The sequence below is a fragment of the Solanum verrucosum genome, unplaced genomic scaffold (genome assembly GCF_900185275.1).
Source record: "Solanum verrucosum unplaced genomic scaffold, falcon-dt-bn FXZP01000222.1, whole genome shotgun sequence".
Taxonomy (NCBI): domain Eukaryota; kingdom Viridiplantae; phylum Streptophyta; class Magnoliopsida; order Solanales; family Solanaceae; genus Solanum; species Solanum verrucosum.
This window is the reverse complement of record NW_026020027.1, coordinates 1,718,289-1,745,149: the sequence shown is the minus strand read 5'-3', so window position 1 is coordinate 1,745,149 and position 26,861 is coordinate 1,718,289. Positions and strand designations below refer to the sequence as shown.

The 26,861-nt window shown below is 36.7% G+C and overlaps 1 protein-coding gene across 2 annotated transcripts; it reads left to right on the top strand.

Annotated features, from left to right (window-relative positions):
• The first annotated feature begins 1,546 nt into the window (after positions 1 to 1,546).
• On the top strand, positions 1,547 to 26,861 carry LOC125821264 (protein LATE ELONGATED HYPOCOTYL-like). 2 transcript variants are annotated; one of them, XM_049500681.1, is made up of 8 exons: positions 1,547 to 1,882; positions 2,041 to 2,066; positions 2,350 to 2,548; positions 2,635 to 2,746; positions 3,071 to 3,132; positions 24,356 to 24,583; positions 24,662 to 26,101; positions 26,185 to 26,861. In XM_049500681.1, the coding sequence occupies exons 3-8, from the start codon at positions 2,510 to 2,512 to the stop codon at positions 26,596 to 26,598; spliced, it is 2,295 nt and encodes a 764-aa protein (XP_049356638.1). In that variant the 5' UTR covers positions 1,547 to 1,882; positions 2,041 to 2,066; positions 2,350 to 2,509; the 3' UTR covers positions 26,599 to 26,861. The 2 variants fall into 2 exon arrangements, with proteins under 2 accessions (XP_049356638.1, XP_049356639.1); XM_049500682.1 differs by lacking the exons at positions 1,547 to 1,882; positions 2,041 to 2,066 and having other exon boundaries at positions 2,215 to 2,548.

The following is a 26,861-nucleotide window of genomic DNA, read 5'->3' as shown; positions in this document are numbered from 1 at the left end:
AATACGTATTGCACACTTTACTCATTTTTTACGGATACCAACAAGAATAATTTAGGTAACACACTAATAATACATTTATAAGATATGCACAATACATTTTCAATACATATTGCAACCATCGCTCATTTTCTTAGTGATAAAAGCAAAGATAATTTATAAGATACATATGATATAAGTTTTGTTCATGAATAGTATGAGTTTAATCCAATTCATAGATCGTTGTCTTGTCTTTTGTTAGTTACATTTTTCATTCATTCTTAATTCTCTCTTTTAATTCAACTTTAATATTGTGTAATACAATTTTAAAGCAATTTAATTTATTTTGCAATTTTTTTATTTATTTGTTACTGTTGGATTACTTGTTTAATTCATTATTAATACAAGTTTAATTTACTCTATAGATCATTGTGTGTAATATATTTTTAATTGAACTTTAATATGTGTGTAATACATTTTTAATTCAAGTTTAATTCGTTTTGCAATTTGTTATGTCACTTCATTTGTTACGATTAAATTATTTATTTAATTAATTAATTATTGATACAAATTTTATTCATTTTACGAATCATTCACTACTCTATGAAGAAAGTAGAGAGAGAAACAAAAGGAAAAAAAAGCAACAGAAAGAGAGAGAAAGAGCAGTAAAAAGAAAAAAACAAAAAAAAAGAAAGTAAGAGAGAAAAAGCAGCAAAAAGAAAGGAGCGAGCAAGAGAGAAATTAAAAAAACTGATAGAGAAAAAAAGAGAGAGGCGAGAGAGAGAAAAAATCTAATAAAATATATAGTATTATTTTATATTGCTATAAATGGTAATAATTAAAGAGTATATCTAAAATAAGTAATTATTTTTTAAAAAGGGTCCACTCAAGTAATTAATTCTTCATGAATCTACTTTTTATATATATATATATATTCTGATACAGTATGATATACGCATATCCTAATACATGATATATAGTATGATACGCGCATAATTGTTACTATTATACATACTTTCTCTATTATTTCTTCTTCACTACGGTAACATTTAGGAAATAATAAGATGCAGGTGTTCACTTATGTTTTCTTGGAGGAAAAAAACAATTCCCTAGGCAATAAACCTAAAAATAAGGTTGGATAATAAATTTGTTGAGTATTGCGTTTGGATTTCATTTTTTATTTTTTTATAAAATAAAAGGATATGGACACTCAAAGAAGATTCGTGAACTAAATTTTTTTCAAAAAAGCAGTCACCAAGTGGCGTCTTGTGCAACCACAATTTCTCTAGTGACAAAATTTGGATCTCACGAACTTCCTAATAAAGTAGCCAACACGCGCTCTACCCGACATTCCACGTCATCCATATGGCCCCACATTTGATTACGTGGCAGCACTTTTGTTACCTTTTTTCCTATAACTGAGCGAGTTAATCCACTCAACTCGATTTCCAATTGAGTCCAACCCAGTTTGTGGTTGAGATTACGATTTGTAACCCTTCCGCTTTCTATCGTTTCGAAAAAGTGCAAATTAGGTCCCATCGAATAGACACAAACCACTCATATACAGACGCGTGGAATTTCTTCTACTTGCTCTTCTCCCTTGTTCATTTTCTAGCCTCTAATTTATTTTCTATTTATTGAAATTGAATCAAGGCAGAAAAATACTAGTGGCTGAGATTTTTCTTTGAGATTTTATGGGAAATGAAAAAGCTGTTACCTGTCATAGTTTAGTGCTACCTTTGCCTCAAACCTGCTTTCTTCATCTTCATACTTTTTCTTCTTCAATTCTTCAGTTTTACTTGTGAAATGGTTTTCTCCGATCTACCATTGTTATTGGATGACTTTTCACTTCATGCATGACCGAAACAACAACTAGTGTTTGCTTACAACATGGCTATCTTCCAAGGTAAATTTTGTTTACAACATCAAATATCTAGGGTTTATGCTTTTTTTGTTGTTAGATTTAGATTTGAACTTGTTCATGATGAATTTTGCAACTAGTGAGTTGATGAGTTTGCTGGTTTGTTTATGACTGATTTGTTTTTGATTTGATTTTCTGTAAAGGTTTAGGCATCATGCGGTTCCTTTTGGTGAGCAATTCTGGATAAAGGAATTTTCTGTCTACGTCTATGCTGGTGGACTCTGATTTAATAAGAAGAATTTTATTTTACATAATGAAAAAAAAATTAATTTTGCAGAAAATAGTACTTGCTGTTATATTTTAGAAATCTGGAGGAAGGTCTGAGATTATTTATGATTTTTTTTCTTCAAATTTTTGAAATTAAGCTTATATTTATAATTTTGATTATGGAGAAAGGCAGGTGGATCATTTGTTTTCAATGTCTGTTTGTTACATGTTCCTCTCTTTTGCAGTAGTGTTACATTATCAGGTTCTTTTGTACAACACCACGGATAGACTATATTTGATAGTAACTGATGTTGTGGGGAGAATCGGAAGAAGATTTGTTCTGTATCCCCTGTTTGTCCCTGAGGATTTGAAGCAGAGATAGCTACCTTTGGTTCCTTTATTTTGATGGACCCTTACTCCTCAGGGGAGGAACTTGTTGTTAAGGTCCCTTGTTTTTTTGTATATGATTCGTAACTTTTGGTTGATAAGCTATTTATACAAGTCTAATGATTGTTGTTGTGTTATGGCAGACAAGGAAACCTTATACAATCACTAAGCAACGAGAGCGATGGACGGAGGAGGAGCACAATAGGTTCCTAGAAGCTTTGAAACTCTATGGACGCGCTTGGCAGCGCATAGAAGGTCAGTTTATGTTCATCCTTCATTTTATTTGTTGAACCACACTATGTAGCCTAAGTATCTTTCTGATAAATATCATTTGTGGTAACCAATATGCAGATAATCGATTAGTGCACGTGTTTGTGAAATACGTCTTTGTTTCTGCCCCCATCAACTTAATCTGATAACTCTTGTGATGTTTCTTTTATCGTTTACAGCTCCATCCACTGGATATCCCCTATTTCAGAAATTGGGGTCAACATTCTACTCGTTTTGCGTCTATGCCTTCTCTTACCTTGAGGCTTTTTTGTGGTTGTTTATTTATTTTGTTATTTTTCTATTGTGCAGAACATATAGGAACTAAAACTGCCGTGCAGATCAGAAGTCATGCACAAAAGTTTTTTACAAAGGTCATTAGCTACCTTTGACCTCATGCTTAATTATATCATTTACTTAATGGTTCCATGGTTTAATTTTACCGTGCATCACACTTACTTTATATACTTAGGTATTATTGTTTATTCTAAATAAATTGATATCTTTTTGTGTGAGTGATATAAATAACTAATATTAATAGTGGCAATGATCTTCAGTCTGATTACCACCTATGATAGAAAAACTTCCACATGCTTGACCCACAATTGTTTGTGTCAGGTTTAAGGGTACATGTTGGAAACTTAATATAGTATAAATAGGATTATGAATGATTGTCTGTCATGCCTGAAAAAGGAAGGCATGACTGTCACTTAGTGCCTTCAAATCCCACCAAGGGAACCACATTAAAGATAGCTATCCCAAATCCCACAACGATAGGTCAACGTAAGGGTCTGACATAAATATAAATTCGACATGAAAGCATCATTTCTTATTCAAAATGTATGTTAGGCCCATGTCCATGTTACATAAGTAGGGAAATGGTAACAACATCATCATTAACATTGACGAGAAATAAAATGATAGTTCCCATGTACACAAATAGACCTTCCACAATGTCATTTGAACCTCTAAGCACATACACGAGAATGACGATAAATTTCTGGCTCATCCTAAAGGGTTCTACCTGTACCATGCACCTTTCGGAGTAAAGGTGGGCCTACCAAAAGTAAACTAAAGGATGGAGAAGACTCCAAGCATGTACCATCCACTTCGAACACAATATGATCTAAAATAATCAAGTAAGTTTCCCCACAAGGAGGTTGAGTACAATTTCTATGAAATCGCACCTTGTAAGTATCATTGATACCTCACAAAAAGGTTTTGAGTAATGTCTTTGAAACTTTAGGATGCAATATAAAATAATATATTAGGAAATTTCATAGCAATGCACTGAATGAAGCTTTAAACAACTCATGTGAGAAATGACATAAGGCGTGAAATGTCAAGATCTGTGAAGGAGATGTTGTTCAGCCGGAAGAGTGGAGCCAAGAGAAGAAGGTACATGATGTGGAATATCACTCCTCTTGCGTTGATGTCGATCATTTGGAGAGAAATAAATAAGAGAGCTTTTGAAGGGGGTGAAGATGAACTTTGCTCAAATAAGGACTAGCCTCCCATTCTCTTATATTTTTTTGGTGCGCCCATGTATATCTTGTTTGTATAGAAGATTGGGTGTCTTTCGGGGAGGACCATATTTTGTAGGTTTTTCCTTTTTGGTATACCTCTTGTATATGGACAAATTTGGCCTTGTTGTTATTAATGAAATCTTTATTTGATTAAAATAAAGGTGAGAATTGGCATAATTTATGTCGAAGAGTAATTTAGCAATTTCTTCTTTAAGTTCAGGAGTTTCTCTAGGCACTGACATTATCATATCACCATGAGAAGTATCGTGGCGGACAATCGACACCTAATTGTAAAGGCAGCCTCACTGTATGTGCTATATGGGTCGACTCTCCGAGGGGCTAACAACCTAAATGTACCCTTTATTTTATGTTGGTACACTAGTAGTAACCATTTTGGTTTAACTACTAGCCTACACCGGTATGTGAAGTTTCAAGGGAAACATTTCAACTTTTGGAAATGAGTGCCCTCTCAATCATTTTAATGTTCTACCAAAAACATTAAACTTCGTCATTTGACCATTCTTTTGGCCCAGAAGTCACCAGGAGTTTGGCATAATTTTAGCACATAAATATAACAACAACAACAACAATATATCTAGTGTAACCCCACAAAGTGGCGTTTGGGAAGGCTAAAGTGTACGCAGATCTTACCACTACTTTGGAGGTAGAGAGGTTGTTTCCGATGGACCATAAATGATCAAACTAAATCATTGCTTAAATATTATCTTGAAAGCAATTTAGTACCTTCAAAATCAAGTTAAACATGTGAACATGAAATGTTAGCTCAACCTCATTTAATCTCATTGAAATTTCTCAAGTCATTATAAACTCATTATTGTGCTATCTCTAATTTCAAGGCAATCAATTAGCCAACATATAGAATATAAGAGATTAAAGCATATGCTATCATAATTATTTCAAACATGGAATGCACAACTTGTTTGTTCATTATATCCATTTGGGGTGGTAGACAACATTGGATCTTTCTCTTGGGTTTTGAATTACAGGGTTGGGACTGTCCCGACTAACTATCTTGGATTGCCGCTAGATGCTTCGAACAAGGATCAAAGAGTGTGTAATTTGGTTCTTGAGAGGGTCGAGAAGAGATCATGGGGGTGGAAGAAGAGGTATTTGTCCAAAGGAGGGAAATAAATGCTTATTATGAGCACATTATCGAGCATTCCCACTTCTCGTCTTTGTTTCATGCTCTAGCTTCGGTCAAAGGAAAGTTGGAAGATATCCAAAGAAATTTTCTTTGTATGCGGCGGACGAGGCAAAGAAGTATTACTTGGTTAGATGGGTGACTGTCACATCTCTAAAAAAAATGAGGAGGGCTTGGTATTGAAGACTTAAGGGTGTTTAATAAGGCCTTTCTTGGTAAATGGCTAAGGAGATTCGGGGTGGAGGTAAATGGTTTTTGGAGAGGGGGTGATAGTTGATAAATTCGAGACAATGGAAGGTGAGTGGAGAAACGAGGCAATGTAAGACGATTGGAGAACTAGAGATGTGGCTATGCCTTTTGGGTGGTTTGTGGAGAAATATCATGAATGGATGGGATGATTTCGAAGTAAATATATCATTCAAGGTAGGAGATGGAAGGAGGGTTAACTTTTCGGGACAAAAGTGGTTTGGGGATACTCTATTGAAAGATGGCTTTCTAGCTTTACTTAGAATATCTTGCCAATGTAACTTGACGATACTACAAATTAGGGGGTCATAAGTTGGAGAGACTTTTTGGGACTTGAAATTTAGGAGGAAGTTCCACGACTAGGAGATGGCCAAGTTGCAATGATTGTTGGCTATACTGTATACACAAGCTATATGTTGATAATCTTGATACTTGTGGTTGGGGATAGGGAAGAATGGTATGTTCTCCGTTATGTCTTATAATGAGAAACTTTTCGTCAGAGAAGAGGGAGTTTTCCCTTGTAACTCAATTTGGATACCTAAGGTGTCGAGGAAGGTGTTTTTCACTTGACTAACTACTAGAGGGGAGATCTTTTTTTTTCGAGTGGGTAACATTTTTGTGTATTTATAGCAAACTACACAAAGGGTGTATAGTCCCCCATATTTACATCCAGATTAGCAAAAAAATAAGCGGCAGAACGGTATTTTCGTCAGTTGGTGTGAAATTGCAAGGAGGCGGGAGAGAACGTGGATCTTCTTCTTCTTCATTGTGGTCGTGGTGGAATATGTTTGGGTAGTTTGGTAATTCCGGGGCAATGCCAAAAACTATGAAAAGATTGTTGTTTAGTTGGAAGAGTGAGTGAAGGAGGAAAATATGTAGATCATGGAGCTTGGTTCTTTTAACGTTAATGTGGGTAGAGAGAGAAATATGAGGGCTCTTTAAAGGGGGTAGATTCAAGATTTTCTCCACTGAGAAGTAGCCTTCGGTCCCTTCTTTTTTGGGTGCACCCATGGAGTTCTCAATTGTATAGAAGATCGGGTGGAGTCTGCAGAGAATCATCTCTTTTGTAGATTCTTACCTTTTGGCATATTACTTGTATACGTTTTTCTTAATGTTTATATATGGAAGTACGTTTACTTGATAAAAAAAATTGATTGTTCGTTGTTACGAAATTATACAAACAGTTTTATAAACTTACAATCATGTAATTTTAGCAAAATCGTCTTAAAAGGAAAATACATGTTAACTTACATTGCTATAGCCTTCCAAACAAGCTCAACAACGCTCCACACATCCCATTCAATTCAATCTACACAATTTTAATTGATTTTTATCAATTTGAGTCTAGTGGAATTCATTTCAACTCATTTAGAGTTTACAAAGTGGCTACAAGCTCTCTTCCAATCCAAGTTAGAGTTTTTCATAATCACACTTGATAATTCAACACCCAACAATTATTAAGCTATTGGAATCATTAGAAACAATTGTCAACTTATATTTCAACTATACAGTACTATTCATCTTCTTCAACCAACACACAACAACCTCCATTAATGGTAGAACCTAGGCTTCATTTATTACCACTTTCCAACCATCAATCAACACCATAATATCATTTACCTTTGTAAATAACCATAATAAATGAACTTGGAGTGGTGTAATCACCTTAGTAGACCAAATCTTGAAAGATCAAACTTTTGGGTGTTTTTGACCAACTTGAAGATTTCAGAAGAAATCTGTAGATTCGAGCTTGAATGATGTTATTACAAGTGTTTAAGAGTAGTATTTATAGGCTTGTACCAGTCAGGGTGCATGCCTTTTATGCTAAAGCGCAAGTATCTCTGTTCTGGCAACTTTTCAGTCAACTTTTCACGCTTATTTACACTTATGTGCTGCCTGTTGACTACATTACTACCCTTCGGCGAAAAGGCCATAATTTTTTTTAGGAATGTCAAAAATGATAAAACGGTTTCAGCCATTGGAATCTAGTCTTCAAGGGCTACAATTTTAATGTATTACTCATAGCCTAATTCCTTGGATATTGGGAGTAGTGCTTGTTTAAAGTTAGACCCTTGGGCAACTTTTTCCATGTTTTGTTTCTGTTGACCTTTCTACCCCTCCAAATCCCCAACACACACCATAACCTTGTTGACACATTCCAAGGATTTTACTACCCTTATGTGGGTCTCGCACACTTCAGAGCTATCTTAAGGACTTTGTTAACGTTTTTAATTGGGGTGAAAAAACCTCCAAAACTTACGGGGCATTACATTATCTCTCCTAAGAGCCTGCAGCTTTTAAGTAGCGGTGAATTCTACTATTTGAGATGCTTTAGCCAGTGCTATTGGTTTGGATGTTCCTACTCTGCATATGTACATCACCTTGCCTTTATGACATGAAGCTAAGAATCAGTATGATATTCTCATCCTTGTTTCCTGGGTTTGTAATGTGCCTTGTCATGTAATAGTATGTATGTGTATGCAAACATTTTCATGATTATTAGAGTAGTCATAGTCTCAAGGTATGTCGAGGCTGAATTATCCATTCTTTTTGCATTTTTTTAGAGCAGTTGTTTGTTTTATATCCGTCCATAGCTTGAAACTATATCTACGATTAGATTTTTGTAAAGTGTGACAGTAAATTAACTTTAACAATGTGGGAACTGTGGGAATGAATTCAATTCATGGAAAACTGCAAAAAACTCCATCTATTCAAATGAAGTTCATCAATTCCAGTGCTCCACCTTAACGTGCCTGCTTCATGATTCCAATCATTTTTTCGGTAGACAAACTTCTCTTTAGAGAGTGACTTGGTTAGTATGTCGGTTAACTATTTATATGTTGTGCAATGCTCAAGTTAAATTAGACCATTTTTCATAAACTTCTAAGATGAAATGGTATTTTATGATTATGTGTTTTTTTCTATCGTGATTACTTTGGTCTCCACTCATGACTATGGCAGATTTCTTCTTACCATGGATCACACTTCATTCGCCGTCTTTTTACACAATATCTTTACGTAGAAAAATAACTCATGGAGTTTTTTAAATAGAAATATCTTCTGTTTCAGAGAATAATTAGCAACAATCTTTACATTTATTTTTTGATAACCAAAAAAATATTCCTCATCCAAGTGCAAATAAAATTTTGGAAGTGCTTTTCACATCATCCTGACTTCCATCCCAATCTCTGTCTGCCTAACTAATCAAGTTAACATCATCTACACACAATAGATATTCCATAGTCGAGAACTTTCAAGTATCTAATGAAATTTCACTTGGTTCTGATGTTGACAGCAAAGTTGCTGCAAATGCTAGGTAAGTTTTTGTAGTAATAAGGTATAACAACTTGTCTATCAGGCTTCTATGTTGAAGTAACTGATCTTTTCACATTATTCTCTTTCGATTGTCATTCAGTTCCTGTGGGGTTTCCGCTGCTTGCGGTTCTCCGTTTTGAGTTGATTAAGGATATTGCTTCATATTCCTATCAGAATGAACATCTTCTCCGTTATTTGAGACACTTCAGTCTCTTGAAAAAATAATGCAGGATTCACATATCTGTCCTCTCGTAAGTTCTCCCCCTGTCGCATTTGTATTCATTCACAGGGCTGGATTTTTACTGAAAGCCAATCATCTACATAGATGCAGAGAATAAGCACCTAAATCCTGTTGATCAAAACATTTAACTTATGTTCAGATTTACTTTATGGAAAGCCTTGGGGAAAATGGAGAAAACAATTATTGTCATTGTATCAACATTTAGGAGCTTCTTTTAACCCATTGCCCTATTCAACCTACAAAAACTATTTCTTTTGTAAGAAACGAGCTCTATACTCTCCTCCTATCACCTACAAACCTTGAGATTTGTCAACATAAATTTTCTAATTGATTTTTTTTTTAGATAATTAATTTCCTCACAAATTCCTAGAAACATGGTTCTTTTTTAATGGAACTAAGATCAAGTCGAGAAGTCTACCATTTATTTTGAGTAGCAATAAATCAATAATCGAATGGCTTCTATCTGCAATAGGTGAAATCAATAGCAAAGTGCTCTGTATTTCCAGGAATTCTCCTGCCACCAGCCTTGCTTTATTATCTGCATAGAGTCATTTTAATCTAACTATATTTTGTATATCCATCATTGCACACTCATATTCTTCTTAAGGTAGATAAACCACCCTGTTGTTTGTTCTGGTCAATTATATGTATCCCTTTGCATTGCCTATTTGCCTTTAAGGCTTCTTCTTTCACTACTTCTGCCACATTTCTGGTGGTTCAATTGTTATAAAAGTTTCAAAACTCATATATTTCACTCAGACTCTCTCATTTTTTTGGAGGAGAAGTTGAATCTTGTTGGGTCTTCTTCTTCGACTGGATTGGAATTTGAAGTTGAGGGAAATAATGATGTTTCTTCAACTTTTGCTTCCTTGCTTGACCTGACCTGCACTTTACATCAAATTCTAATTATCATGCTCATGGAAAAATGACATTGTTGTTAACAACAGGATTCTAGCATCAACATTAAGCAAGAGATATTTTAGTTTCACAAAACTATAGTTACAACTTAACAGAAAGAATCTTCACTTTTCCCATCAAATTTGCTACTTTTTCTCTATATGATTATGAGCATAACATATGCTGTCAAAAACTTTATAAAATAAAAGAAAAACAAATGTGTGGAAAATTCTAAGATGACTTGCATATGGTTTCACTCCACTCTCGCTTTTGGAGTCTCTTTTGTCATAACTTTGGTAGGACAATGATTCAGGATGTAGACTGTTGTGTTTGCAATCTACTGCCGGAATTGTTAAGCCTTTCTAATTCAACATAGCTACCACTAGGTATGGTACCGAGTCGTTCCAGCTTGAGATTTTGCTCAGCTCAGATTCAATTAAATGTTAGCTTAATTTATCTCCGTCTAGGTCAGAATGCAGCTAGGTGCAGTAACTGTTCTTGGTCATGCTGGGGCTCAACCAAGTAAACTAGGCTCAAATTTATATAGCCAAGTTGAGCTCAATCAAAATTTTAATCACATTATAACTTGAGCCTACTTTATGATTGAGGTGAAATATAATTACTTATAAAATACTGATGAAGGTGAAAATTGTTATAATCTTGAAGTTGAGAATTCTAAATTAATGAAATCAACTTATAACAAAACTTTTTGAATTTATTACTAATTTATTTTTTGCTTTGAAAGTTCAGTTTCATGTTTTACATTTAATTGAGGTCATTTGAGTTTAAGCACTATATATAAACTAGTATCTTATAGAGTTCAATGACATGAATTCAAATATCAATTAAACTATAAATCTTGTACTTCTTTGTTCTTATGTCCCATTTCATGTGGAAAACTTTCCTTTCTGTTTTCTGAAAAAGAATGACACATATTTGTATTTTTATTTATTTATTTTTGATAACCTAGAAATCCGTCTGTGACCCGCCCTTTGGACCAATCACAGCTTTCTAAACTCGGTGGATAATGGGCCCGCCCCTCTACCCTTCTCCACTTAAATACCGGGCTTCGCTTTGCATGGTGTGGGGCTTGAAGATAGTTTAACTTTAAACTTCCCATTCTAGCCTTAATCACATGATTTTATTGCCACATACATGCCGTGACATGTTTGAGGCTACAAGTTTTCAAAGGCAGTCTTACTTTGTTTCTTAAACTTCGTACCAGTCAAACACCCTTACATAAAATAAGACAATAAGACAGAGGGAATACACCTTTTTATAAATCCATCATTTTTCTTGTCTTTTCTTAAGAAAACAATTGGAAAAGTAAATTTTCATCAAGTAGTGCTGCACGGAAGCAAAAGTTAAATAGTCGACTTAGACTTAATTATTTTGATGAAGTAAGAAATTTCATATAAAAGGCATCAAGAAGATGCAATAAGGTACAAAAGAGGGAAGGAGAAGTCAACTTGGTACAAAAAGTGCTAAGCTAGAGCAAAAGAGCCGACAATAATTTAAATTAAATTTTAAATATGTTTTCCCTTTAAAGTTGAAGATTTGGGTTGAAGATCCCGAGGGCTAAACTTAATCAATTCCTCATAAGTTCTCCATATTTTCACCATCAAAATCTACGCATGATCACATAATAAGCTTATACAAAAGATTAGAGTCATTACCTTGATGCTTTGGAATGAAATCTCTATTATTTTCCTCCTCTTTTCCTCTCTTTTTCCCCCCTTTTTTTTCTCTCTGCGCATAACTTCTTTGTTTTTGCCTCTGGTTCTTTCTTTCCCTCTCATTGGATGGCTGCTAATTCCATCAGATTTTGATTCACTTGTTTTCTTGGGCTTGACCAACTTGTTTGTTTTTCCTTATTTAATTATTTTTCCCTCTCTCATAGTCAAAATACTATTACCCCAATTTTTAAATTGGGGTAATTACAAATTGGGGAAAAGACTAGGGGTGGATTAGTGTAGAGAAATGTTTTATTTTTACCGAGATATGATGGAGGCACTTGAGCCAAGATCCGTGAGCCAAAAGATGAAGACTATGTAGCCTAACACGAGTAGATTTCCTGGTTGACCTATACAAGTAGTAGATGATGATGATAATGATGATTGCCGTGTAACTATTTGATGCTATAGATAGTCATCTTACTAGCTTGGATCAAGTAATAGAGTGACTAGAGGTAGAACATAATCTTCAATACCCTTCAATTTTACAGAAGCTGATGAGTAAGGATGATTTTTATTAGGAAAGATGAGATTCAACAGAGGATGTTGAGCTAGAATGCAACAAGGCCTAGCCGACCTGAGTCACTGTGCAGAAAAGCTTCGGTTGAACCATGTAGGATGACTTTGACTAGGAAAGAAGATTCAACAAAGGAAGTTGAGCTAGAATGCAATAAGTGGCCTAGGCAACCTTGGTGAACAGGTTACCGCTTAGTAAAGGTTGCCAGACAAGCTTCAGGCACTGGAATGTGAGTCATCAATGAGAAGAAGTGGCATGTGAGTCGAGGCAAGACAAAAGAAGAAGTTGTGTGCTGAAACTGGTGATTTTGAGCTAGAGTGCAACAGGAGGCCTTAGCGACCTTAGTGAACTGGTCACTGTCTAGACCTGTAGTTACATAATTAAGAATATTCACAATTATTGTTAGCATATCACAAAACACTCAATAAGTTATACCCCAGGAGCATGCCTTTTTAATTGAATAAATATGAGAGCTTCATACAGCAAATGGCTTTGGGAGGCTGTACAATTTAAGAAACAAGAAAGACTTCTTCTTATATCAGTATGTCTTTACATCCCATGAGAAGCAGTATTTATACAAGTGAATCCTGAGAGGTTATGGAAAGACAATTAGTTATAATAAAAGAAAATATTATATTCCTATAATTACGCTAGAAAAATGGAAAATAAAGTCTCCTAAAATTATGCTAATTAATTAACACAATCAATACTCCCCCTCAAGTTGGAGCAAAGGTATCGTACTTTCCCAACTTGCAAACCGAAGTATGAAAAATCCTTTTGCTGAGCCTTTTATATGCACATCCGTGATTTTTTTTCTTGATGGCACATGAAGCAAACTCAAAGTGCCACTAGTAACTTTCTCTTTGATGAATTGCCAATCAATTTCAATATATTTTGTTCGGTTGTGTTGAACATGATTCTGAGCTATACTAATTGCAACTTTGTTGTTGCAGTGCAAGGAAAGTTTCCCCTTTTTAGTAATCTCAATTCTTCCAGTAACTTTTGTAGCCAGAGAAGCTCACAAACACCCTGAGTCATAACTCTATCTTCTGCTTTCTCACTTGATCTTGCAACTGCACTTTGCTTCTTACTTCTCCAAGTAACTAGATACTCTCCTACTAGTGTACGCTAACTGGATGTACATCTTTTGTCTTCTCAAGATCCAACTCAATTCACATCTTTAACAGCTTCTCTGTGGAGGTGACCTTGTCTAGAGAAAAGCAAACCTTTCCCCTGAGAAAACTTAGTTACCGTAAAATGTGAAAGACTACTTTCTTATGAGGTTCTCAGGGATCATGCATGAACTGACTCACCAAACTAACAAAATATGTCATGTGGTGGATCTAGTTTGAGACAGATAAATGAGTCTCCCAACCAACCTCTGGGAGAGTAAAATGAGAAGAGTGAGTTTACACTTTTGATGTCTTATTTTTTTTGAGACAAGTAACAGTTCTATTTAATAAAAACTTAGCCACCCCAGAGAAAGGTGCTAAGTTGGAAACTTTACAAGCATCGAATAGGTACTTAAACCCCTGCCCAAAACCCTATACAATTATATATTGCCAATTTAATATACTTTCCTACTTCCCCCAACATTTCTGTTTACACCACAAAAAGAACAAGCTAAGACAATGCATCCTAATTTTCTCGATAGAACTGCTAGTGCCTTCAAAATGTTTACCATTCCTTTCCTTCCACACTGTCCACCAATTGCAAGCAGGAATGATCTTCCACCAGTCCTCCTCCCCACCTCTATTCCCAATACTCCACCAATTGTTCAGCAATGCCAAAGTAGAACTAGGTATTACCCAAGTTATTCCCAAAATACAAAAGAACATGTGCCACAGATTTATAGTTGTCCTGTAGTGTAGGAATAAGTGTTCATTGTTTTCACCCTCCTGTTCACACAAAAGACATCTTGAACAAATCTGAAGACCTCTTCTTTGTAGCTTATCTTGAGTTAGGCAAGCTTTCCTAATCACTTACCAGACAAAGAATGACGCCTTCATAGGGATATTCACTTTCCAGACTTGTTTCCAATGCCAATTCTCCTTTACAAAACCTCTTTTGATTCAACTGCCAGTACACTGATTTTACTAAGAACGCCCCTTTACTGTTTAGTTTCCACTCTAGCCTGTCAGTAGAATCTGTGCATCCACCAAAAGCACCCAATATCTGAAGCATTGTGGCGAAACTCTCTACTTCCCAGTCATTGAGAGCTCTTCTAAAGAGGGTGTGATTGGCATTTTTTTGTTGGTAATCAGAAGAGATCATCACTTTTGAGAAACCAAGCTCTATGAAATTGCTTAATTCCATACACTGTTTTGTTCGGTCTACACACCTTTCCCTGACTTTATTCAGTATCAAATCCATGAGGAATCTCTACATATATACCTCTTCCTCTAGGTCTGTATGAAGGAATGTATTCTTCACATCAACTGCTACAAGTCCCAATCAGGATTAGCTGCACATGACAAAAGAAATTTGATAGTGTTCATCCTTACAACTGGGCAATTGTCTTCTGATAATCAACTCCATAAGTTTTAGTGAATCCCTTAGCCACTAATCTTGCTTTGAATCTTTCATTCGAACCATTTGCAGCCTTAAGTTACCAGTTTCAAAAAAAAAATCCATTTGCAGCCAAACGACCTTTTTGTCCGGTGGTGAAGTAACAAGTTCCCAAATCTCATTTTCTAATAGGACCTTCATTTTTTCAATCAGATCTTGCTTCCATTTAAGATCTACAAAAGCTTCCAGTAATTATGGGGAATAGACACTGAAGAAGTAGACAAGTCAAATGCTTTATAGGAGGGAGACATGGAACAATAGGAGAATAAATTAAATAAAGAATGTTCGATTGAAGATCTTACTCCTTTTCTAGGAATGATAAGCAAAACTAAGTCATTCAGAAACGTAGATGACTCACTAGTAAAAGAGAATTCAGTTTCGGCAGATTGTATAATGGCTTTTTCTACTCTATTTCTCTTTAGTAAGTTATCTAATTAGGTCTATGCAAATTTCTCCCCAAATTCTCTCCAGTTTCACTTTCCCTTGTGGTAGTGGGTTTTTTTTTTTTTTTTGATAACCGAGAAATCCATTTGTGATTCGCCCTTTGGACCAATCACAGCCTTCTAAACTCGGTGGATAATGGGCCCGCCCCTCAACCCTTCTCTACTTAAATACCGGGTGTGGTAGTGGTTTTAACCGTGGAACTAGGGAAAATCATCTCTTCCTCTTTACTGCTCTTTCCTGGAAAAGGCGTAATACCGAAATAGGGTTCAAATTCTCGAAGGGTAAACAACTATATTTTAAAGGATCTCTTGGAGGGAAGATGATAACATTTATATCCATTATGTGTGGGAGAATATCCAGTAAAGACATACTTGAGGATATTAGAATCAAGTTTCCCAGAAAAAACTCTAGTGTGAACAAGACACACACCCAAACATCTTTTTAGAGGATTCTGCAAATTGAGGATTTTAGGTGACATTCTATTGATACGATAGGCAGTAACTAGAATGGCCTCCACTAGTAGTTTTTGGTAGATTCGTGGTTGACATAGGAGATCTTGCCACTTTTAACAAATGCATATATTTTTTCTTTCAACAACCCCATTTTGTGCACTAGTGTAGGGGCAACTAGTTTGATGGATTATCCTATTGAACTCCAGATAAGCACTAAAGCTTTTTATCCATGTATTCTTTTCCATTGTTAGTTCACAAGATTTTTATATCAACCTCAAATCAAGTACAGATCATCTTGTAAAATGACCGAAAGCAAGAGAAAACCTCACTTTTGGCCTTTAACTACACCAAAATAGGGTTTGTAGTATGTTTTTCATTCACAAGCCTCGCCAAACAAAGAAACAAACTAGGATATAACTTTTGTAAAGTAAAAGAGGGTGGCTTCCCCAACTGCTTTCCCTCCTACATTATTTCTTGGTTGACATCCTTATTTCCTCCCAAAAAACGCTTGACCAAAGTATCAAATCCCCTCCCCCCCCCCCCAAACATGAATAAATCATCATGCAATTTACAATAGAAATTGGTTTCGGAGACTGGGCTAAAGAGCCATTGGCTATTTTGGCTTAATTTCTTTTGGGACTAGGAGAGTAGTTTTGTAAGCCTTTAGAGGAGCCTGTCATGTATCCTTTTTTTAATAAGGTAAAGAGGTCTATTGACTAAGTACCAAAAAGGTACCAAAACCAAAAGTTACAAAAAACTGATGGGAATATCCATACAGTCAATTACAACATCTCCCTAGCAACTCCAAAAACTCCTTATATTGATCTATATTATCAAGGAAACTACTTTTACACCAACAAAACAAATTATGTAAACACTTGTTTTTAACTCTAGAAATATGGTCTTTTTGCCCATCAAAACAAGCTTTATTTCTTTCTAGCCAGATCGTCCAGAATATGCACAAAGGTATAGTTCTCCAGATTTGCTTCAAAGCTTTGTGTGTGTTCTCTCGAGCCTGTCATGTGTCTATTCATACAAGAATCAACAATCCAAGAATTAAGGTGAGCAGTAAAGACAGTATCTGATTGCATATAATTAGATGTCGTAGCAGAAGGTGAGTCAAGTTTTGGTTAGAGGAGTTGGCGAAGATGCTGAATTTCTTCCGAAGTCAGTTTCTCTCGAAACCATCTCCCTAGGTGTCTCCACATTCTTTGCAATATTAGCCAGATCCCTTGATGGACCTACGCGCATTTCCCCATGACCTCTGGTTGGTCTGCCATGTAGTTTCAACATGTCTCCTTTGTATCACAATTTAACAGTGCAAGTGATCGCATTTTGTTGTTCATGAGAGACAATTAAGCCAGGCTTTTTGATTGGAGCCTAATACAATATGACACCTCGTCGGAACATAGGAGTATGCATCCTCAAGAAAAGGAAATTGAACTTTGCCAAGAACTTGAACCCTGATCTGATCATACTATTGGTTCAAATCACCCAGAAAATAAAAACCTTTCCTTTTTAACCAATTGTTGAAAGAAAACTGCATCGTTGGTACGCTTTGCTTGTAAATCCTAATAATAGTCCATCTCCTTCCATAACCCACTTAATTTAGAACAATAATCAGATAGTCATCTCACAACCCTGAGGGGTAGCTCAGCTGGTAAAGGCCTGGGACAAAGTCCTTCAGGTCGCCGGTTCGAGCCCCAGCAGGGCCACTGGAGGCATTACAAACCGGCCGCGTCTCCAGGGCCCCGTGGAACTAACCGTGGTGGACCCGCCTTGAAACAGCGGGACCCGGTGGGTACAGCTAGTCGGGTTCGCAAAGCGACGCCCGGAAACCACGGTAAAAAAAAAAAAAAAAAAAGATAGTCATCTCACCTTGCTTAGTGACATAAATTGTATTTCTAATCTCAAATATTTGGGAATCATTATCCTTGCAAGAGTAAGTGTGCTTAGTTGAAGTCCAGATTTGTTCAGCAGTATCAAACTGTAAAGATATGACACTTGGGCCTAACTCAACCCCAAAAGCTAGCTCGTGAGGGGAGGATTGCCCAAGTCCGTATAAGGAGACCACCAGTCCATTCCCAAACCAATGTGGAACTTTTACCCACTCTAACACCCCCATTCACGCCCAGACCCAACTGGAGCGTGGACCGGGTGCCTAAACGGGGATGGACCTGGCTCTAATACCAAGTAATCGAATAGAAGTTGATGTCGTATTCCAATAGATAAGCAAGATATAAATACAATATACTAGGTGCTAATTTAGGAAAGAAAATAAAGAGGGATTCCTACAAATCTGCTAGCTAATTATGAGGGATTCCTACAGATCTACTAGCTAAAAATATGCCTATGTATACTACTAAAATGATGTTTATATACATTTTGTAACACAAACAATAAATATTGCTCAGAGATTTGGGGGTGCATAGTATTCAAAAGTCATGTCATAACAAGTGAATTCTCAAGATCCCATAGACCATTATCAGATGAGTACATTGTTTTCTTCTCTCCATTAATAACCAAGCAAAGTCCTTGCCCAAATAAGATAGTACCAGCTCCATCTAGGTTCACAACTCTGTTTTGTGGAAGAAAATTGTTCTCCACTGCCTTTGTATCCCCCATAGTTTTAATAGGACTCCATATCAGAAAATTTCCTAGAACTCTAGAAAGAGATTATCTTGAAATCAGTCCCATCGAGAAGAATGAAAAATGGGGAAAACCTTTTGGTGGCGCGTGATGATGTGCCAGGTGTCGTTTTCAGCAGCGGATGGCTGGGGTTTGGTCGCCGTCATCCAGAGTTATCAAAAGCAAAAAGCGCAAAAAAGCTCTAAGGTTGATTGGGGCTTTAAGTGCGAAGTGCAAAAAAAACGTGAGCTTTAATGAAAAAAGGTGCAAAGGGAAAGAAGTACAAATATATATATGTTTAGTCCAAGACTTAATAATTATAAGCATAAATGACAAATATATGAACAAAGAAATTGGAAAAAGTTTACGAAAAAGTGAAATATCAATTGTTTGGTGTCTCCCTTTCATAAGAGGTTCATTGGCAAGGAAAAGTACGCCTTAGAACCTTGATGACACCAATGAAGTGTGCATTAAGTGAGGCGAAGCGCTCAACATGTTTTGAGCCTCACTTCAGAGCTTAAGCACGCCTTACAACATTGCCGTCACCTGCTGGAAGCTGTGTTGTTCTTAGATTTTTTTAGAACACTGACAGAAATAGAGTTTTAGTCGCCAGACAACTTCAAGGAGGGAGAAAACCCGACCTCTTTTTTGAAAAAATGAAACCTTAATGCTGCGGGAGAGAAAAGCTTGCCTCAAAAGGCAGCAAACTGATACCATGTAGAACTTGAGAAAAAAAGAAAAGGCTTTTTTATATTTCAGTATGTAAATACATCCCATGAGAAGGGGTAATTATACTAGTGAATCCTAACTGATTAAGGAAAGACAATCTGTTACAATAAAAGGAAATATTCTATTCCTATATTTATGCTAGAAAAAGCAAAAATAAAGTCTCCTAAAACTGTGCCTAATTAATTTACATAATCAACAAAAGGAAATGCCGATTCTGATTTTTTCAAAGCTGTCATTATTGCATAGAACTATCCTATGTATCTATGGGCTCATTGAGTTTTTCACTTAAAAGTTAGTAATGATTGGTACCCAACCTGGGTCAGCCACAACCCGGGCTCTCAATTTGGGCCCACGCCACTGTTCTAAGTCATGGTTTCGGTGTTGATCAACCAACTTTGGTATGAGGTTGAATTGTGTGATTACCTCATTTAAATTGATCCATTGGAACTTTCCCTTAGCTTACTATGTTTTGATGATCTTGTTGCACATGAACTATGATACCACCTTATTAGCACGTTGAATGTCATTCATGTATATGATTTTAGCCTTGTCCTAAATTTTGCAACAAGTCTGACAAGAAGGAAAAAATTAAGTAGCTTGGGAGGAACTTAACGTAGATATTTTAATTCGTGTTGTTCAATCAGAAGCTGCAACATCAGTATAGTTTTTTTGCAGGGTCATCATAACTCTTGACATATGATCCATAATTACGTAGAAGTCATCCAGGGAGCATAATGAATATTATTTTCTAACTTTATAGCAGCAATAATAGAGAGAAGAAGACAAGAATCCACTCTTTGTTTTGGTGTGAACAGAATTTGGGGGTTGGCAATATATAAGTTTTCATCTATTGAATAGGGGCTCCTGTTTTGGTTGTAAGTATATTTTTGTAAAGTTCTTGACTTGGCATTTTTTTCATGTGCTAAGTTATGGTTTAATACAATTGGTTACCTTTGAGGCTTTGACTCAAAAAAAAAAGAATCCAAAGGATTAAATTTTCTATCGTCATCCTCATTAAAATTAAAGTTATTTGAAAAAGGAAACTCAGATAAATGCTGAAGCAAATAACAGCATTAGCCTGCTAGAGCAGAGAACAAAGTACTGACAAGGACCTCAACACCAAGATGATGGGAAGATTAAGGAAAGAGAGAACAAGAAGTGAAAAAGAAAGGTAAATAACTGAAGAATTAAAAAAAGGAGGAGGAGAAAGTGGTGAAGAGAGGAACCTGATCCAAGAAGGTGTTCGTTAGGTTCAGGGTTCAGTTGACATTTTGAGAGTCTACGGATGACGGTGTCTGGAATGACAGGGAAGCCTATTTGAGTCTGGTTAAGTGATAGCTAGCAAGAGAGGTCGTTGAAGTTGGTGGCACATGCCAGGGTTTCCATCACCAATGAAATGGTTGAATTGGTGCCTTTGATGTGCACGTGCTTCTAAAGGCAATTGGAATGCTGCTGTTGGAGTCACCAGAGTGTGGGTTTCTTTTAGGTTGGGAGGTGAGACTTGAAATTTAGCTGGTAGTTACAAATCAAAGCATCATCAATCTGCTTCTTCACAAATCTACGATCTCTTCCAAATGTCTTTTGAATGAAAAGGAAGTTCAATGATGGACCAACACCATGTCTCTGATACCAGTTTGAAAGAAAAGGAAAAGAATAAGAAATTTTATGAGAGTTAATTGTTTGATTATTCCCTCAAGCTTTTGAGGATTAAATACCGTCTATGAATGATGGAAAACCAATATTATATCCCTAAAAGGTTCCTAATTATGTATTTACAGGGTTTAGAAATTTGGCCTCTGCTTGCATTTTAGATATTCTTTCCATATTTACATTCTTGACAGAATCATGAAAGTACATAGCTTTGGAGCTAAGTTGATAACCCCTATAGTTGAGAGAAAGGTCATTAAGTTACAATGAGAAGATATAACGAGTTCTACTTAAGAAATAAAGAGAACCTTGTAGACACATACATTAAGGAAACATTTGTATACGAATTCATTTCTGAAATCAATCCCGATCATCATCTACATACTGTGAATACCACATGTGCATTTTGGTTCCCCCCTGCCATCTTTACTAAGACATGCCTCTCCTCTCCTTCAAACATTCAATGATATCTATCATATCTTACTGTCCGCATGATCTCATTTTCCCCTGCTTCTGCGCCTAAGTTTCCAATGTCCCAACAGTGTCTCAACAGTATTAGGAATCATCCAGTTCACCTCAATAAACTTCAATTTTAGATCTCACTGTTTTGTAGGTAATAGGTGGTCATCTACATATTCCCTCGTCTTTTAAAGCACCATTTGTGCAGATTCTTTTTTTCTTCATTACGAGTAGAACTTTGGTTCTTGATTAAGGAAAAGAAGCAGGTTTATGCCAAAACAAAATTGCACTAGTAGATCTGGCGTTTCTGATGGACTTCTGAGTAGCAAAACAACTGTTGAATTTTAGTATGCTATACTTGACATAGACAAACCCTCTCTTTCCCATAATGGTATGCCTTATCAGAATGCCAAATTAGGAAGTAAAGAAGTCAATTATCTATATATATTCTTCAGTTCCACCAATATAATAAATTTTATATTGGGAGAAGAGGAAAATTCTAAAAGAGAAAACTGAAAGTTGGAGTCTATGGAAAGTGGATATATCCATCAAGAAGATCTAGCAAATGGTACCAGCCTGTATATTTTGGTGTATATAGATGGAGAGAAATAACAATTGTTTTGATGGGACTTCAACTCCTAACTGCTCATTGAAATCTATAAGTTTGATGAATCTTTTTAGTTGGGGCAATCTTTCCCCTGTAAATGATGTAATTTCCCTTTAAGATTCCTTTAGCTTCCTCTCAATGGCTTAACAGCCTTGAGTTTTTGCTACAGGTTTTAACTCCCAGATCCTACTCGTTCTGTTTTGCTTATCTGTAATTATTCACCTATTTTTTCTATTTTCTATGTAACTTTCTTGCATCTTCTTGATGCTTTATAATACAACCACTTCATCCAAAAAAAAAGTAGTGTTAGCCAATCGGACAAGGTAGTTAGATATTCTTTTAAGAGAGGGAAGTTAATGGGGTTGGTTTGGCTGTGCAATTTGCTCAGCCAAACCAGCCCCGTTTTTTTTTTTCTTTTGGAAGGATGGGAGTTAAATAACTTAGACATTTTTAGTTTAGTTAGGACAGCTGCTCCAGTCAAGAGATTAGTAAGACCTCCGATGCCCAAAATTGAAATTGAAAGTATTCCTTCTGTTTCAATATATGTGAAGATGTTTGACTGAGCACAAAGTTTAAGAATGAAGGGAAGACTTTGGAAACTTGTGGTCCAAATAAAGCCATAGAAATTTGTGTGGCTATAAATCATCTCATCAAGGATAAAATGGGAAGTTTTAATAAATTGTAACTTAATATAGAAGGTGTCATTCTTTTTGGTACTGACTAAAATGGAAAGAGTGTCGCATAGAATTTGGGACGGAGGGAGTATCTGATTGTTTTGTTATTTGACTAAATAGCTCTTTCCATTTCTTCTTGGTGTCTACATCCTTGTGGCTCGGAAAGTACCTCAGTTCGCTGGAAAATTATGAAGGTAGACCTCAACTTGAGAAGCTACAATTTTATCTTCATTGTCATGTTTTCATGTCTTTAATTTCAGACATAAAGAGTAAAGACTATCTCCAAACTTGAAACTTCAGCTTTAACGTTTCAAATTTAATGCTTCATGCCTTCACCAGGAATTGGAGCTTCTCTAGGGAAAACAATTTGATGGCCATTGAGTTCCCAGTTAAAACTTTCACAGGTCAATAGATATACTCTTGTCCAGGTGGGGACTCTAGAAGTTGTGGTGCATGGTTGGCGAGTGACAAGGAGGCTGGGAAAGGTAAAGGGGATTGACTGGAGGTGATGGGAGCTGGAGATACAGAAGTGAAGAGTGATAGTAGTGGTGGGGAGAGGGAGTAAGGGAGTGATAAGTGGCCGGAGAAGAGTGGATAAGTGCATGGGAATGGAGCACCTGAAGGCGGAAAGGGAACAGCTGGTATGGGGTTTGTAATGGATTGGAATTTTGTCTTAATCTTGAAGCCTAGTTCTTCTTTCCTTGTTTTCTCTTTTTGCCATTTGGTCTTTTTGGGGAATAACAGTGACGAGGGTTAAATAGGAAACAGTTAGCATTTAACATCACTGCTATATGACTTTTAATATTGAAAGTTAATGACTGCTGAGATTCCTAAACTGACAGTTAGAGGGGAGGTATTATGTATTTCCAATTTAGAGGGGAGGTCTATGTAGTTGCACTAAATTACAAGAAGTAAAAATAATTGGCTGTTTTCTGGTTGCTATTTGATTCATCTAAACATTTAAATCTGAATAAGAGAATCTACAAAGTAAATAGACTATCAAAGACGATTAGATGAAAATGCTTTTTGGATGCAAGCTCTCGTAAAAGGGTGATTTAGAGGCTGCAACTCATGGACATGATTGAAATCTTCAAATGAAGACAATGACAGAGAATTGGCTATATTAGGCATTTGAGTTTTATGACTTCACAATATGCAGACTGTAAGATCCCGTGGTGAGAGGTCATTTGGGCATCTGATAACAGTTTTACATCAAGAGTCTATTGAAGGACCATTGTACATTTTTCACATAGAACTATAAAATTTAGGAGAAAATGTTGATACAGAAAGAGAACCATAGACCCATATTTCTGAAATATATAAATGCTGTTGCCCTGCTTCAGTTTAGGTTTCACTGGAGTGTTTTCACATATATGTTCTGAGGGTAGTATCTGTGCATTTTCTTTTGTAAAAGATCACCATTTCATGTGCAATTAAAAATATTATTATGCGACTTTACATGAGCAGTTTCAGCACCCTGTGTACCACACTAGTGACTTTCTGTAGAGACATCCAGATCCTAGCACTAGTCTCTGTTTTACTTTGGCAGCTATACATGGCTGTCAGAATTTTAGCCAATCGCATGTAGTTAAGATAGATCTATTTGATAGAATGTACAGATGATTCAGCTATATGCAATTCCAATGATCGTAAACCCTGATTGCTCCTCTTTTCATGTTGAAATTCTCATATAACCATTGTTTTAAGTAACTAGTCTGTGGACTGACATTTTAGTTTCCTAATCTGGTCCAGTTAGAAAAGGAGGCTCTTACAAAGGGGGTCCCAATAAGTCAAGCACTTGACATTGAAATTCCTCCTCCACGACCTAAAAGGAAACCAAGTAATCCTTATCCTCGTAAGACGAGCGTAGCAGTTCCCTCATTACAGGTGGGAGCAAAAGATGGGAAATTTTCGACACCTTTTTCTTCCATCTGTGAGGAAAGGAACTTATTTGACCTGGAGAAAGAACCGATTACTGAGGTATGGGTTTCTCTTGATCTTGCACATCTTTTACTTTGTTTTCTTTGAAGGCCTAGTTGTATTCTTGTTCTTTATCAGAAATCTGGCAGAAACGAGAAGCTGGGCAATGTACAAGAAACCCAGAACAAGAAAAATTGCTCCCAAGGGTTCACTCTTTTCAAAGAAGGTGCTTCTGCAGCCTCTCTGTCTTCAGGAAAGTCCTTGCAAACACATGTGGCACCAACAGATGCATGTGCTTTTAGTGAGTCTGTGCCTGTCACCAAAGGAGAGGTTAACCATGATATAGCAAATAAATCTTTTCTCACTGTTGAATCCAAAGAACATCAACAGTCAGAAATACTCGATATCAGACAGTCCTTTCAAGGTAACAGCTCCTGTAACATCTTCGACGGGGGGAAATCTTGCCAGTCGAGTGAAAAGTTGGCACAAGGTGAGAAAAAACATCCACCGAGTCAGCCAGATCATTTGGGGGAATTCTCAAGAAATGATATGCAAGTGCTACACAACTATCCAAGACATGTGCCAGTGCATATTCTTGATGGAACAAATGGTTCTCAAATATCCCCAGATATGTTTAATCATGAATCTACGAGTCAGCAGATAGGTGGGGTCCCGGCGCTCCCAAATTTGTATTCTAACCCTGCTTCATCCGCCACATCTGAGTACCATAGTAATTCTCCACAGTCATCCATTCATCAGTCATTTTCTTGTTTCCACCCCATCTTCACCCCTATTCGTGATCCAGACGATTACCGATCGTTTCTTCAATTATCCTCCACTTTCTCCAGCCTTATTGTTTCTGCTTTATTGCAAAACCCAGCAGCACATGTTGCAGCAAGTTTTGCCGCTAGCTTTTGGCCTTATGCAAATATGGAACGTCCAACGGATTCTCCAACAGATAACACCGCTAGCCAGATTAACTCAGCTCCTGGTATGGCAGCAATTGCTGCTGCCACAGTAGCAGCTGCAACTGCATGGTGGGCAGCCCATGGGCTCTTACCATTGTGCTCTCAATTTCAAAGCAGTTTTACCTGTGTTCCTACATCAGCAACATCAATGCAAGTGGATGCCTGTCAACCTAGAGTAGACAAGAATGAAGGAAGAGAGGGAACTCATAATTCTCCCCATGCTCAGGAACCCGTCCCAGAATGCTCTGAAGCTTTGCAAGAACAACAATCAGGTTCTAAATTGCCACCTTCTCCATCATCAGAATCGGAGGAGAGTGAAGGTAGGAAGCTACAAACTGGGTTAACGGCCACTGATACTGAGCAAGGAGCTGCAGTTACTAAAATTAATGAGCCAAACACAGAAAAGGGCGGGAAGCAGGTAGATCGCTCTTCCTGTGGATCCAACACACCTTCAAGTAGTGAAATTGAGACAGATGCTTTAGAGAAGGACGAGAAGGGTAAAGAAGAGCCTCAAGAATCTATTATTAACCTTCTTGCTGGAGAGGCTGCGATTCGGCGTTGTAGAAATTTCATCAGTCCAACTGAATCTTGGAAAGAAGTCTCTGAAGAGGTAATGAAAGCTTTGGTTCTTGTAAGTCCTCCAGTGACCATTTCTTGCTTTAATGAATTTCTGTCTGTCACCTTTTGTTACAGGGACGGATAGCTTTCCAGGCTCTTTTCACCAGAGAAGTGTTGCCTCAAAGTTTTTCTCCTTCACTTGATCTGAAAAATAAGGGAAAGATCATTCTTGAAAAGTTTAAGCAAAGGCCAGACGAGAAAGTTCAATGTGGACCGCAGTTAGACCTTAATGATCTGGCATCCAATATCTGTTCCAGTCACCAAACAATGGAAGACAATGCGTTATTAATTGGCAACAAAGAAGATGTAGAAAAATGCCTACCAATGATAGAACTTGGACAAGTAAGGTTGAAAGCTCGCCGTACTGGATTTAAACCTTACAAGAGGTGCTCATTGGAGGCAAATGATAGCAGGGTGACAAGTTCAAACTGTCAGGATGAAGAAAAAAGCTCGAAAAGACTTCGATTGGAAGGAGAAGCTTCTACTTAGTGTTGTGTCAATGTGCAATTCTACAAGGGAACCTGTCTTGTTGCACGGAGAGCTCTATTCTACCCTGTCATTATCTTTTCCCAGTTACGTTGTCTAGTTCTAATGTACACGAAACTTATCGTGTAGGTGTGTACCATATTATTTTTATGTTCTGTTTTAATTCGACTTGTATGCAAAGGGACTTTGAAGAATGAACTTAAATGTGGATGTCTTCAACAATCATAGCAAATTTAATGGACCTTGATTGGACCAGTTCCTCGGAA